Consider the following 13,942-nt stretch of genomic DNA (forward strand, 5'->3'; position numbering starts at 1 on the left):
TTTGAGATAAGCCCCATTCTGGATGCTTGGGGTCAGTTCAAATATCCATGACTCACAAATTCATATGTATGGAAGAATCCAGGCAATGTCTGCCGTTTTCCGGATGAGCACCTTTATGTCACAAAAATATCAGGTGCAATTCTTCATCATAGTCTTATCTTTCCTAACTTTACAAAGTGTAAAAAATAAAATGCAACCCTGGGTCCATCTATACTGTAAAATTTATGCAGTATGAGAAGGTTGTTATGAGTTCTCCAGTCTGTATGGCCATGTTCCAGAAGCATCCTCTCCTGACATTTCACTCACATCTATGGCAAGCATCCTCAGAGGTTGTGAGGTCTGCTGGAAACTCAGCAAGTGGGGTTTATATATCTGTGGAATATTCAGGGTGGGAGAAAGAACTCTTGTCTGCTTGAGGCAAGTGTGAATGTTGCAATTGGCCACCTTGATGAGTATGGAATAGCCTTGCAGCTTCAAAGCTTGGCTGCTTCCTGCCTTCAGCAAGTGGGGTTTATATATCTGTGGAATATTCAGGGTGGGAGAAAGAACTCTTGTCTGCTTGAGGCAAGTGTGAATGTTGCAATTGGCCACCTTGATGAGTATGGAATAGCCTTGCAGCTTCAAAGCTTGGCTGCTTCCTGCCTGGGGTAATCCTTTATTGGGATGTGATTAGCTGGCCCTGCTAATCACCTCCCAACAAAGAATTTGAAGCTGCAAGGCTACTCAATGCTCATCAAAGTTATCAATTACAACATTCACACAACATACATATAAACCTCACTTGCCTAGTTTCCAACAGACCTCACAACCTCTGAGGATGCCTGCCATAGATGTGGGTGAAACGTCAGGAGAGAATGCTTCTTGAACATGGCCATACAGCCCGGAAAACTCACAGCAATCAAGACAATCATTCTTTCTCCCACCCTCCTGGACATTCCACAGATATATAAATCCCACTTGCCTAGTTTCCAGCAGACCTCACAACCTCTGAGGATGCCTGCCATAGATGTGGGTGAAACGTCAGGAGAGAATGCTTCTGGAACATGGCCAAACAGCCTGGAAAACTCACAGCAATCAGGACAATCGTTCTTTCTCCCACCCTGGACATTCCACAGATATATAAACCCCACTTGCCTATTTTCCAGCAGACCTCACAACCTCCAAATATGTCTGCCATAGATGTGGGTGAAATGTCAGGAGAGAATGCTTCTGGAACATAGCCATACAGCCCGGAAAACTCACAGCAATCAAGACAATTGTTCTTTCTCCAACCCTGGACTTTCCACAGATATATAAACCCCACTTGCCTATTTTCCAGCAGACCTCACAACCTCCGAATATGTCTGCCATAGATGTGGGTGAAATGTCAGGAGAGAATGCTTCTGGAACATGGCCCTACAGCAACCCATTGTTTCCAACAATGAAAGCCTTCGACAACACAATGAATGTATCACCACTTTAACTCCCATGGCTCAATAGTATGTAATTGTGGGAGTTATAGTTTAATGAGGCACCAGCAGCACTCTTTGGCAGATAAGGCTTGCAGAACTACCACTCCTAGGATCCCATAGCAGTTAAAGTGGTGTCAAACTGCATTAATTCTACCATGTAGATGAACCCAGTGTTGAGATTTCTTGCTTGATGAGATAATTCGTCCCAAATTGGGAAGGAGAGTCTGTGGGTGCAACTAGCTCTCCTCTGCATAATGAAGATGCATTTGGATATTAGGAAGACTTTCCGGATGACAAAAGCTGTTTAGTGGTGAAAGACAGACACTACTGTATGGGACTCCAATGCTGTCTCCTTCTCTGGAGGCTGATGGCCATCTGTCTGGAGTGCTTGGATTGTGTCTTCCTGCCTGGCCGAAAGGAATAGAACCAAATGGCCCTTGGGGTCTCTTCCAATTCTATTTTCATGAAGTTCAAGTTGGAAAGGAGTGGGGTGGAGTCTCCTTCTCTGGAGACTCTGAAACTGAGTCTGATGGCCATCTGTCGGGAGGGCTTGGATTGTGTCTCCCTGCATGGCCTTTGGAGACTCTCTTACAGTAGAGTCTCGCTTATCCAACATAAATGGATAAGTGAAAATGTTGGACAATAAGGAGGGATTAAGGAAAAGCCTATTAAATGTCAAATTACGTTATGATTTTACAAATTAAGCACCAAAACATTTGTGTTTTACAAAAAATCAACAGAAAAAGCAGTTCAATACACTGTAACAATATGTAGTAATTACTGTATTTATGAATTTAGCAGCAAAGCATTGCGATGTATTGAAAACATTGACTACAAAAACAAAAGACTACTAAAAGGCAGACTGCGTTGGATAATACAGAAAGTTGGATAAGCGAAGGTTGGATAAGCGAAACTCTACTGTATGTTTTGCTAAAAGATTCGGAGAGCAGGCCAGGTGAATCGGCACAGCCGACTCAATCACGAAGCAAAACGAAACAGTTGCCTCAGGCAGCAGATAATGGGGAGCAGCAAAAACGGAAGGCAAAGCTGTTTGGATCGTTACTTTCCTAGCTTATTTTTGACGTTAAAGTTTCAATTACAGCTTCTATACATTGAACAGCAGTAGGAGGAGAAATGTCATTCAGCTCAAGAAGCAAAATAAAACCCTGCTGATCCGATTAGAGACCTAGTGTTAAGCAGATGGATAACAGAATTTGGAATAAAGCTGTTCCCTCTGTTTTTGTAAGAGTGTATTGGCTCAGATTGGTTCCATACTAGAGTCCTTTCACACTACGGAAGGATAACATTATGGGTTCCATAACCTCCAATGGTCCACGTTTGGCAAGGATATAGACCTAGGATGCATCTACACCAGGCATGGGCAAACTCCGGCCCTCCATGTGTTTTGGACTTCAACTCCGACCATTCCTAACAGCCTAAGGCCCCTGAAGTTACATCCTATACCAAGGGTCCTCAAACTTTTTAAGTGGACGGCCGATTCACAGTCCTTCAGACTGTTGGAGGGCTGGATTATGATGAAATAGTCCAAAATTAGGATTGTTGTTGTTGTGTGCCTTCAAGTCGTTTCAGACTTAGGTCAACCCTAAGTCTAAAATTTAGGACAGGGGCCCATAGGCCTTAGATTGGTGACCCCTGATCTAGACGATCTCATAAGACCATAGGTAAGCAAAGAAAGCTCCAAAGACCATCTAGATGGTCTCATAAGACCATAGGTAAGGAAAGGAACCCTCAAAGGCCATCTAGACAGTCTCATAAAACCATAGATAAGGAAAGGGACCCTCAAAGTCCACCTAGATGATCTCATCAGGCCATCAGAAGACCATAGATAAGGAAAAGGACCTCAATGACCATCTAGATGGTTTCATAAAACCATAGGTAAGGAAAGGGACCCTCAAAGGCCATCTAGACGGTCTCATAGGACCATAAGTAAGGAAAATGACATCCAAAAGCCATCTAGATGGTCTCATAAGATCATAGATAAGGAAAGGGACCTTCAAAGGCCATCTAGACGGTCTCATAGGACCATAAGTAAGGAAAATGACCTCCAAAAGCCATCTAGATGGTCTCATAAGATCATAGATAAGGAAAGGGACCCTCAAAGGCCACCTAAATGATCTCATCAGGATATCAGAAGACCATAGATAAGGAAAAGGACCTCAAAGACCATCTAGATGGTTTCATAAGACCTTAGGTAAGGAAAGTGGCCCCCAAAGGTCATCTAGACGGTCTCATAAAACCATAGGTAAGGAAAGGGATCCTCAAAGGCCATCTAGACAGTCTCATAGGACCATAGGTATGGAAAGTGACCTCCAAAAGCCATCTAGATGGTCTCATAGGACCATAGGTAAGCAAAGAGACCTTCAAAAACCATCTAGACGATCTCATAAGGCCATAAGTAAGCAAAGAGACCTCCAAAGATCAGGTAGACTTAGGTCAACCCTAAGTCTAAAGTTTAGGACAGGGGCCAGGTAAATGACCTTGGAGGGCCTTATCCGGCCCATGGGCCTTAGTTTGGGGACGCCTGTCCTACACCTTCGAGGTGTATGAAGAGTGGCCAGGTGCCAAGCTGGCGGGGGAATTCTGGGAGTTAGAGTCTAAAAAATATAATTTCTAAGCTCTACATATACACTACAACCCCCATTATCCACAGAGTTCTCTTACCCATGTCCTAAAGGATATCCCACCATCTCTAAAAGTCTTTGTATGCCTCTCGAGGCCCTCCTGTGTGATTTCATGCTAAGCTTCCAGGTTTTGCTACGTTTCAGGTATCCACAGGGGGTCTTGTAACATATCCCCTGTGGATATGGGGGTCATACTCTATCTCTCTTTCTGAGCTCAAAAGAAAAGCACCCAATCCAGTTATAAAACAGGGAACAGAATCAGCACCGCACCCATTTATCCATGACAGACAACGGAAACCATGATGTGCTCCATTACCATACTTGATAGGAGTCCCCAGTGGCGCAGTGGGTTAAACCCTTGTGCCAGCAGGACTGCTGACCAACAGGTTGGCGGTTCGAATCTGGGAGAGCGGGTGAGCTCCCTCTGTCAGCTCCAGCTCACCATGCTGGAGACATGAGAGAAGCCTCCCAGAAGGATGGTAAAAACATCAAAACATCCAGGCATCCCCTGGGCAACGTCCTTGCAGACAGCCAATTCTCTCATACCAGTTCCTCAAGTCGCTCCTGACAAGGTGGAGCTTAGATGGAGAGTGGATTCATTTTCGTAGCCCTTGCAACACCCGCACAGACTCATGACTTCCGCACCAAATGTGACATCCAACAAGGAAGACGGTTCTGATATTTCCAGCCAGGAGAGCTGAGTAATAACCAAACAGCATACCTATTCGCAGCCCGTAAATCGGCACGAGGGTTATTCCTGATCCGCATTTATAAGCCTGCAGCCCTAGTCTACGGCAATTTGTTATTTATCTCGCATAGCCAACATGCTTAGAAGGCCAAATTGGATGGAAAATGTAAGAATACTATTTTAATTTAAATCAAAACGCAGGTTGAGGGGACTGTCAGTTTTAAGAACATCAGCAAGCAGAATGAAATGCTTAACTTTGCTTTGCCGAATATCTATTCCATACATATCCTACTGGAAAAGGAGCAGATCCAGCACAAAACTGTTAAGTAGGGAAAAGATAAAGCACTTCTTCACCTTTTTTTCCCATCTGCCTCTTTTCAAGCTACTTTGCATGGTTTTTTTAAAAAATGCATTGTTTAGTTCAGCCCTAAGCATAGCATACTATACATATCGTTGCATCTGTTGGTGGCCTTCTACGTAGCTACTACCTTGCTGTGGAAACAGGCTGTTTCCAGTCGGCACTTCATTAATTAAACACAGCTGTTAATTTTAGACGCCGTGAACTCCCGCTCAGGTAACGCAACTTTAAAAAAGGAAAGAAATAGCTTCCCAATGAGGAGCAGAATGTATCTAGGCAGAAGACTTTGAGGAACAGAATGTATCTTCCTTCCCCAATAACTGTAACAAGACCGGCGACAGCTTGATCGCTGTCGGCCAGAATAGAAATTAATATTTGAAGGTCTCTTATCCCGCATTTCGGCCTCTGTGCCACTGTATCCGTTGTCGACACTACCTCTGAATGACATGCAGCGCATGACTATGAAGTTGCACTGCCACAGTATTGGGTGTCTATATATATATATGTATTAAAAAATATCAAATGTAGTTGTGTGTTACGCTTGCGCTGCAGCATGCTCTTTTTCGGTGTGGGTGTTTTGGAAGTGAGTGTGTGGTTTCGTTCGGGGACGGGCTGTACAAACTGCCACTGCCGTGCGGGAATGTGGTTGGCAGCTGTGATGCAGCAGAAAAAATGCCTTCTCCTGGCCCACCTCCCTTTGCAGGAAAAAAATATATAGAAAGAGAGAGACAGAGAGAGAGAGTCACTCGAGATCACGACGCTGCCGCGGCGGTGCAGTCTGATTCAAAATTCATCTTCGGAGCTGTCGGCTAAAAGCATCACCCGGTCTTGCATGCTGTTAAATTCCCTCTGCTAGTGGGAAAGAGAGAGAGAGAGAACAAAAGACAAACAGAGGAAACGAAAGGAGCGGGAAATAACATCAGATACACAAGGAAAGGGGGGAAAAAACATTTCTTTTTAAGGCTTTCTTCCTGGCAAACATATAGTCTTGGTGAATTGCACAAAGCTGTAGGGAAGGCAACAGGGAAACAGAGGTTGGAAATGGATAGGGTTGGATTGGATTCACCTCTCTGGAGCCTGTTTTGTGGTTTCCAAAGCCTTCGACTAACCCTCCCCAAACTGATAAAACACCCCCCAATTTTTAAAAAATTGGCTTCAAATGTCCAAACCACCCCAAAAACATTGCTACTTAGGTCTCCTTTTCCTCTCTTTCTTCCCTTTGCCCATGTTGAAAATCAGTGTTTGTTGGTTGATTCTGATAATAATAATAATAATAATAATAATAATAATAATAATAATAATAATAATGCAAAAGGCCACCCTGCTGGGATCTGCACGCATCATCCGAAAATACATCACACAGTCCTAGACACTTGGGAAGTGTTCGACTTGTGATATGAAATCCAGCATATCTATCTTGTTTGCTGTGTCATAATAATAATAATAATAATAATAATAATAATAATAATAAAGTATTGGAAAATGAGCACGCAAAGATACTGTGGGACTTTTGAATCCAGACTGACAAAGTTCTGGAACACAACACACCAGACATCACAGTTGTGGAAAGGAAAAAGGTTTGGATCATTGATGTTGCCATTCCAGGTGACAGTCGCATTGACGAAAAACAACAGGAAAAACTCAGCCGCTATCAGGACCTCAAGATTGAACTTCAAAGACTCTGGCAGAAACCACTGCAGGTGGTCCCGGTGGTGATTGGCACACTGCATGCCGTGCCAAAAGATCTCAGCTGGCATTTGGAAACAATAGACATTGACAAAATTACGATCTGCCAACTGCAAAAGGCCACCTTACTGGGATCTGCGTACATCATCTGAAAATACATCACACAGTCCTAGACACTTGGGAAGTGTTCGACTTGTGATTTTGTGGTATGAAATCCAGTATATCTATCTTGTTTACTGTGTCATACAATGTCGTTGTGTCAATAATAATAATAATAATAATAATATTACAGTAGAGTCTCACTTATCCAAGCTAAATGGGCCGGCAGAAGCTTGGATAAGCGAATATCTTGGACAATAAGGAGGGATTACGGAAAAACCTATTAAACATCAAATTAGGTTATGATTTTACAAATTAAGCACCAAAACTTCATGTTATACAACAAATTTGACAGAAAAAGTAGTTCAATATGCAGTAATGTTATGTAGTAGTTACTGTATTTACGAATTTAGCACCAAAATATCACGATATATTGAAACCATTGACTACAAAAATGTGTTGGATAATCCAGAACATTGGATAGGCGAGGCTTGGATAAGTGAGACTCTACTGTAATAATAAAGACCTCAGCCGGCATTTGGAAACAATAGACATTGACAAAATTACGATCTGCGAACTGCAAAAGGCCACCCTACTGGGATCTGTGCGCATCATCCGAAAATACATCACACAGTCCTAGACACTTGGAAAGTGTTCGACTTGTGATTTTGTGATACGGAATCCAGCATATCTATCTTGTTTGCTGTGTCATACAATGTCGTTGTGTCAATAATAATAATAATAATAATAATAATAATAATAATATAAAAATAAAAACTTGGGAATTGTTCGACTTGTGATTTTGTGATACGGAATCTAGCATATCTATCTTGTTTGCTGTGTCATACAATGTCATTGTGTCAATAATAATAATGACCTCACGATCATGTTAAAAAACAAGGTTTGGATTGTCGATGTTGCAATTCCAGGTGACAGCAGGATTGAGAAGAAACAACTGGAAAAGCTGACTGATATGAGGATTTAAAGATCGAATTGCAAAGACTCTGGCACAAGCCAGCCAAGGTGGTCCCAGTGGTGATCGGCACACTGGGTGCAGTGCCTAAAGACTTTGGCCTGCACTTAAACACAATTGGCACTGACAAAATTACCATTTGCCAATTGCAGAAGGCCACCTTACTGGGATCTGCACACATTATTTGCCGATACATCACACAGTCCTAGACATTTGGGAAGTGTCTGACGTGTGATCCAATACAGCAGCCAGAAGAGTGTCTGCTGTGGACTCATCTTGTTGTGTTTCAAATTATTATTTTATTATGACACAGCAAACAAGATAGATATGCTGGCTTTCGTATCACAAAATCACAAGTCAAACACTTCCCAAGTGTCTAGGACTGTGTGATGTATTTTCAGATGATGCGTGCAAATCCCAGTAGGGTGGCCTTTTGCAGTTGGCAGATCGTGATTTTGTCAATGTCTATTGTTTCCAAATGCCGGCTGAGATCTTTTGGCACGGCACCCAATGCGCCGATTATTATTATTATTATTATTATTATTATTATTATTATTATTATTATTTTTACCCCACCACCATCTCCCTGAAGGGACTCAGGGTAGACAACAAAATACAGCAAAGATATAGATAATACATAAATCTGAAATCTGATGCTGGATCTACACTGCCCTATATCTCTGGATCTGATCTCAGATTATCTGCTTATCCAAGGAGCCAATGGGTTAAACCCTTGTGCCAACTGACCTGAAGGTTGGGTTGCTGACCTGAAGGTTGCCGGTTCGAATCCATGAGACTGGGTGAGTTCCCATCTGTCAGCTCTACCTTGTGGGGACATGAGAGAAGACTCATGTCCCCACATCCGGGCATCCACTAGGCAACATTTCTGTAGACAGCCAATTCTCTCACACCAGAAACGACTTGCAGTATGTTCTCAAGTCGCTTCTGACACGATTTAAAAAGTCTGCTTGTCCCAGATTATCTAGCAGTGTAGAGTCATAATCCAGTTCAAAGGAGGATCAGATCTGGGAATATAAGAGCAGTGTAGATCCAGCCTAAAAGTGATGTCTTGGGGTGAGAGTAGGGTGAGCCGCACTAAGACACATCCAAAGGAAGGCAAATTTTGGGTTATTCTACAACCAACCAGAGCACAGAGGGCAGCTAAAAGGGACAGGGCAAATCAGCAAATCGGTTCATAAACAAATGGTGCATCTACACTGTAGAATTGGTGCAGTTTAATCCCACTTTAACTACAATGGATCAATGCTATGGAAGCCTGGGAGCTGTAGTTTGGTGGGGCACCAACACACCTTGGCAGGGAATCATAGAATCCTAGATTTGGAAGAGACCTTATGGGCCATCCTGTCCAACTCCCTGTAAAGAAGCAGGAAAATCACATTCAAAGCACCCCCGACAGATGGCCATCCAGCCTCTGCTTAAAAGCAAAGGATTTTGTAAAATACAACTCTAATTATTCGATTGTGTTAGCTCTCAAAGTGGGGCCAAACTGCATTAATTCTAAAGTGTAAATTCACCCATAGATTTCAGGTTCTAGAAAATGACAACTCAGGCCCATATAAAATCTAGATTATCTGCTTTGAACTGGATTATATGGGCCTATACTATCATATAATCCAATTCAAAGCAGATAATCTGCATTATTTGCTTTGATAATCTCACACTGGATCTACACTTCCATATAACCCAGTTCCTGAGTCCAGATTATCTGCTTTGTCTAGGTAAAGGTTTCCCCTGACGTTAAGTCCAGTCGTGTCCGACTCTGGGAGTTGGTGCTCATCTCCATTTCTAAGCCGAAGAGCCGGCGTTGTCCATAGACACCTCCAAGGTCATGTGGCAGGCATGACTGCATGGAGCGCCATTATCTTCCCGCTGGAGCGGTACCTATTGATCTACTCACATTTGCATGTTTTCGAACCACTAGGTTGTCAGAAGCTGGGACCAACAGCATGAACTCACCCCGCTTCCCGGATTCGAACCAGCAACCTTTCGGTCAGCAAGTTCAGCAGTTCACCGGTTTAACCCCTGTGACACCGGGGACTCTGAGGCTAGATCTACACTGCCGTATAATCCAATTAAAAGCAGATAATATGGCTTTTACATGGCAGTGTAGAAGGAGCCTGGGGGCGCATCTACAATTAATGCCATTTGACACCACTTTTACCACCATGGTCCAATGTTATAAAATCACAGAAGTTGTCATTTTACAAGGTCTGTCAAAGGGGTGCTGGTGCCTTGTCGAACTACAACTCCCAGGATCCCATAGCATTGAGCCACAGCAATTAGAGTGCATTAATTCTGCGTTGTAAATGGAATTAGGAGAGACTTTGGCTAGATCTACTTTGCCCTATATCCCAGGATCTGATCACAGTTTATCTGTTTTGAACTGGATTTGTTCCATCTCCTGGGGATTTGATTTGCATTCTCCCATGTTTGTAGGGAATAACACCCTTTTTGCATTTTTTCCAGGGTTGCTGCAGACTCAGTAGCACTCTGACAGCCATTAGCAGAGAGTTGTAACCATTCTGCAAGGCCTTTGCTGCTGAAAGCTTGCAAAGTATCCTTTTGTTTTTGAGACCACCCCTTTTCCTGGGCACGACATCTCCATTTTGAGAAGCCTCTTCTGCCTTTCCACAGAGGAGAAAAGAACTCAGATGTGCTTGTGTGGTCAAGCCAGGCCAGCTCAGACAAGCCAACGTAAGTACTGACTTCTTGCCTTTGAAACTGGTGCTGAGCAGAAAGGAAAAGACCTGCTCTCTCCAAGATTGCAACTCAGCACTGGGGCAAAGAACATCCCAGGATTTCTTTGCCATTGGAAGAAGCTCTAATTACTTCATCTCCAAGCTAGCTTTGAGCTTAGATAGTGAAAGACCTGCTCTTTTTTGATATAGCAGCTCAGGGCTAGGGTAGAGAGGATCTCAGGATCTCTTCGCCTTTGGAAGAAGTTAACTCAGCAACTGGGGAAAAAGCAAGAAAGGAATGTCTGCAAGGTTTTATAAGTTGACTGTTTATATTTGTAACCTTAACTACGTGTGCCAAGTCTGCCAAGGACTTTGAGAAAATAAAATCTTGTTTGATTGTTCAACTTGAAGTGACTTTGGTTACTGGGATTCCTGAGCTTCAAAGTAAGGCCCCTGCAGTACACCTGGGCAAAGAAAGAAGCACACCGTAAAGCTCTAAAAGGTGCCTGGGTGTGATGGCATAGGATTATATGAGTCTACACTGCCATAGGCAGATAGTCTGGGATCAGATCCTGGGATATAAGGCATGGATGCCTGGGATGGATGAATTTAATGTATTTTCTTCCCAGCATGACTGCCGCACAGATCTCGGCAAGAATTATACAAACACTCCCCTGCTAATTTGAAACAAAAGATATAGTGCTTTTTATGATCCCAAACTGTTCCAAGGCTTTTTGGCAGGGGAGAAGGTTGGGCATTGTGACAACTGCGACAGCATCCTTGCTACCTTTCGCTTGTGCCTCTTGAATCCATTCCTGCGTCTGCGGTTCATGATCTTGATGCTGTAAAGCGCTCCCAGGATGAAAAGGGCTCCAGCGATACCAACTCCCACCGGGACCAGCATCCCAGACATGTAGCCTGCCTGCAAAACAGAGGAAGCGGCTGCAGGAATACTGAGTAAGCGGCTGGCACCAAGCCGATCTTCCGCCACTATTAGAACAACTTGAAAGATCCTTCATTTCTGTGGCTTCTTTGCAGCTTCTGGAACATCAAGTGTCCCACAAAATGCACTGGGAAATAGAGATGGAAGTGAACCCCAGGGCCATCCAATCCAACCGCATTCTATGATTCAGGAAGACACAATCCAAGCCCTTCTGACAAATCCAGCCTTAGTTTAACAACCTCCAAGGAAGGAGATTTCACCACACTCCCAGGCAGTCATATCCCTAGTCTAGGTCACTGCAATCTGACCAAAACATATCCCACATGGATACAGGGTCTTAAAATAGTGTGAAGACCCCCCCCCCCTTACCTTATCTTTCAACTTTTCCATCCAGCTTCTCACTAGAAAATCAACAAAATGTGTGTTAATTGCAAGCAGAATTCTTATTGAACCAAAATGACAAAGGATGGCTTCACACTGCCATATAATGCAGCTTGTATTATGTAGACTCATCATAGAATAATATAATCATGTTGAATTGGTTGAGACTTTTGAGATATTCATTGAAAAACTACAGCAAAACGTGCTACAAGATGTCCCCACAAAAACAAGGTTTTGCCAATTTAATAAACCTTTTCCATGTTTTTTTATGATGGAACCAATTAGGAAACGACATTTATAACCCAGGAACAAAAACTGTGTGACGTAGTGTAATATGAAGTTGTCAGGATGGGTTGTCCACCAGAGGGTTCTGGGGCTGAGAGAGTGTGACTTGAGCAAGGTCACCCAATGGACTTCCACAACTGAATGGGGATTTGAACCCAGCATTCAATGTTCAATCTATAACCACACACAATCATTTAACAGATTGTGGAACAGCTAAACTTTTTTGATTACAGCTCCCAGAATCCCCATCCAGGAGGATTCTGAGAGTTGAAATCCAAAAGGATAACTTTAGTAGACTCTGTAAAGTAGAGTCTTCTATTTATCACCCCGTTACCTCCTTGGAGTTCCATGTGCCTATAGACTTTTTTACTTCCTACAACTAATAATAACTAATAATAATAATAATAAATCAAGTGGTTTGGGTCTCTTTTGATTTACTCTTTTCTTGATCATTTCTTTGTATGTCAGTGTGGTCCTGTTTTATGGATCCCAGGAAACACTATGATATTGTTGGGTTAATCAAGCAATAAGTATAAACCGCCCTCAATAAGCAGAGGTGGTTGGAGTCTATGCTTAAAAGCATTTTGATTTGGCCAAAAAGCCAATGCTGTTAGCACTAAAGCAATACCAGTTCTTCCTTTGCCTCATCAGATACAAAGATGCAACCAGGCTGAGCATCTCTTATCCAGGAATTTGGAATCCAAAATACTCCACAATGTAAAATTATCCACGTGGGTGGCTGAGATAGTGACATCTCTGATGGTTCAAGGTATGCAAACTTTGTTTCGTACACAAAATTATTCCAAATCGCTCTCAATACAAGTCAAAGTATATACACATGTATGCTGGTTTGTACCACAAAGGCTTCTTCTTGGTTTGATGGTTCTGGACCAGATTTGTTATCATACCCTTCATTATCCAAGTTGAAATAATTGAGGAGGGGAAAACCATCACTTTCAGGACCACAGCAGAGGAAATTAAGAGGAAGAAAGCAGATTGCTAGGTGAAGTGGCCCTTTGCTTCATCAAATACAGAAAGGGGATGAAGCAGATTGGCTGTGACATATGTATGAAGAGAAGGGAAGGAAAAGAAAAGCACACCAAGTATATATGCTAGTTGCATTATCAAAATGCAGGATTGACTATAACCCAGCTAACAAGCCTAAGGTTCATTTTAGCAAGCAATGCCAAAAGCTCTCCTGTGCCTCCAGGTCATCCTAATAGTTGAAGGCTGCCTCCATCTGAAAAGAAAAGTGACCACTGACAAATGAGCTGCCTTGCAGAGCTGAGAAAGCAATTAAAACAGAAGGTTTTGGAAAACAGGTTAAAAAAAGTTTGCAATACTGAGTACCTAAACATACGGTAAGCAACAGCAACCCATTAAAAGATCCTCCATTACTGCATCTACACCACAGAATTAATGCAGTTTAATAGCCATGGCTCAATGCTATGGCATCATGGAATTTGGAATTTGATAAGGCACTAACACTCTTTGGCAAAGAAGTAAAGGTAAAGGTTTTCCCCTGATATTAAGTCTACTTGTGTCCGACTCTGGGTGTTGGTGCTCATCTCCATTTCTAACCTAAGAGCCAGCGTTGTCCATAGACACCTCCAAAGTCATGTGGCCAATGGCATGACTGCATAGAGCACCGTTACCTTCCCACCAGAGCGGTACCTATTGATCTACTCACATTTGCATGTTTTTGAACTTATTTATTTATTCATTCATTTATTTATT

General features: G+C 42.7%; 1 protein-coding gene across 3 annotated transcripts in view; it reads right to left on the reverse strand.

The window, feature by feature from the left end:
* Positions 1-2,212: 2,212 nt before the first annotated feature.
* The window catches only part of armh4 (armadillo like helical domain containing 4), an 86,692-nt gene continuing 74,962 nt past the window's right edge, over positions 2,213-13,942 (reverse strand). For 2 of the 3 annotated variants that reach the window (XM_062968654.1, XM_008118349.3), the window contains exons 6-8: positions 11,909-11,940; positions 11,384-11,518; positions 2,213-5,991 (exon numbers count right to left, since the gene is read on the reverse strand). In XM_062968654.1, the coding sequence (XP_062824724.1) occupies positions 5,923-5,991; positions 11,384-11,518; positions 11,909-11,940 (236 nt within the window). In that variant the 3' untranslated portion in view covers positions 2,213-5,922. The remainder of the gene's footprint in view (positions 5,992-11,383; positions 11,519-11,908; positions 11,941-13,942) is intronic. The other variant, XM_062968653.1, reaches the window with a different exon arrangement.

This window comes from Anolis carolinensis, chromosome 1, assembly GCF_035594765.1.
Source record: "Anolis carolinensis isolate JA03-04 chromosome 1, rAnoCar3.1.pri, whole genome shotgun sequence".
NCBI lineage: Eukaryota > Metazoa > Chordata > Lepidosauria > Squamata > Dactyloidae > Anolis > Anolis carolinensis.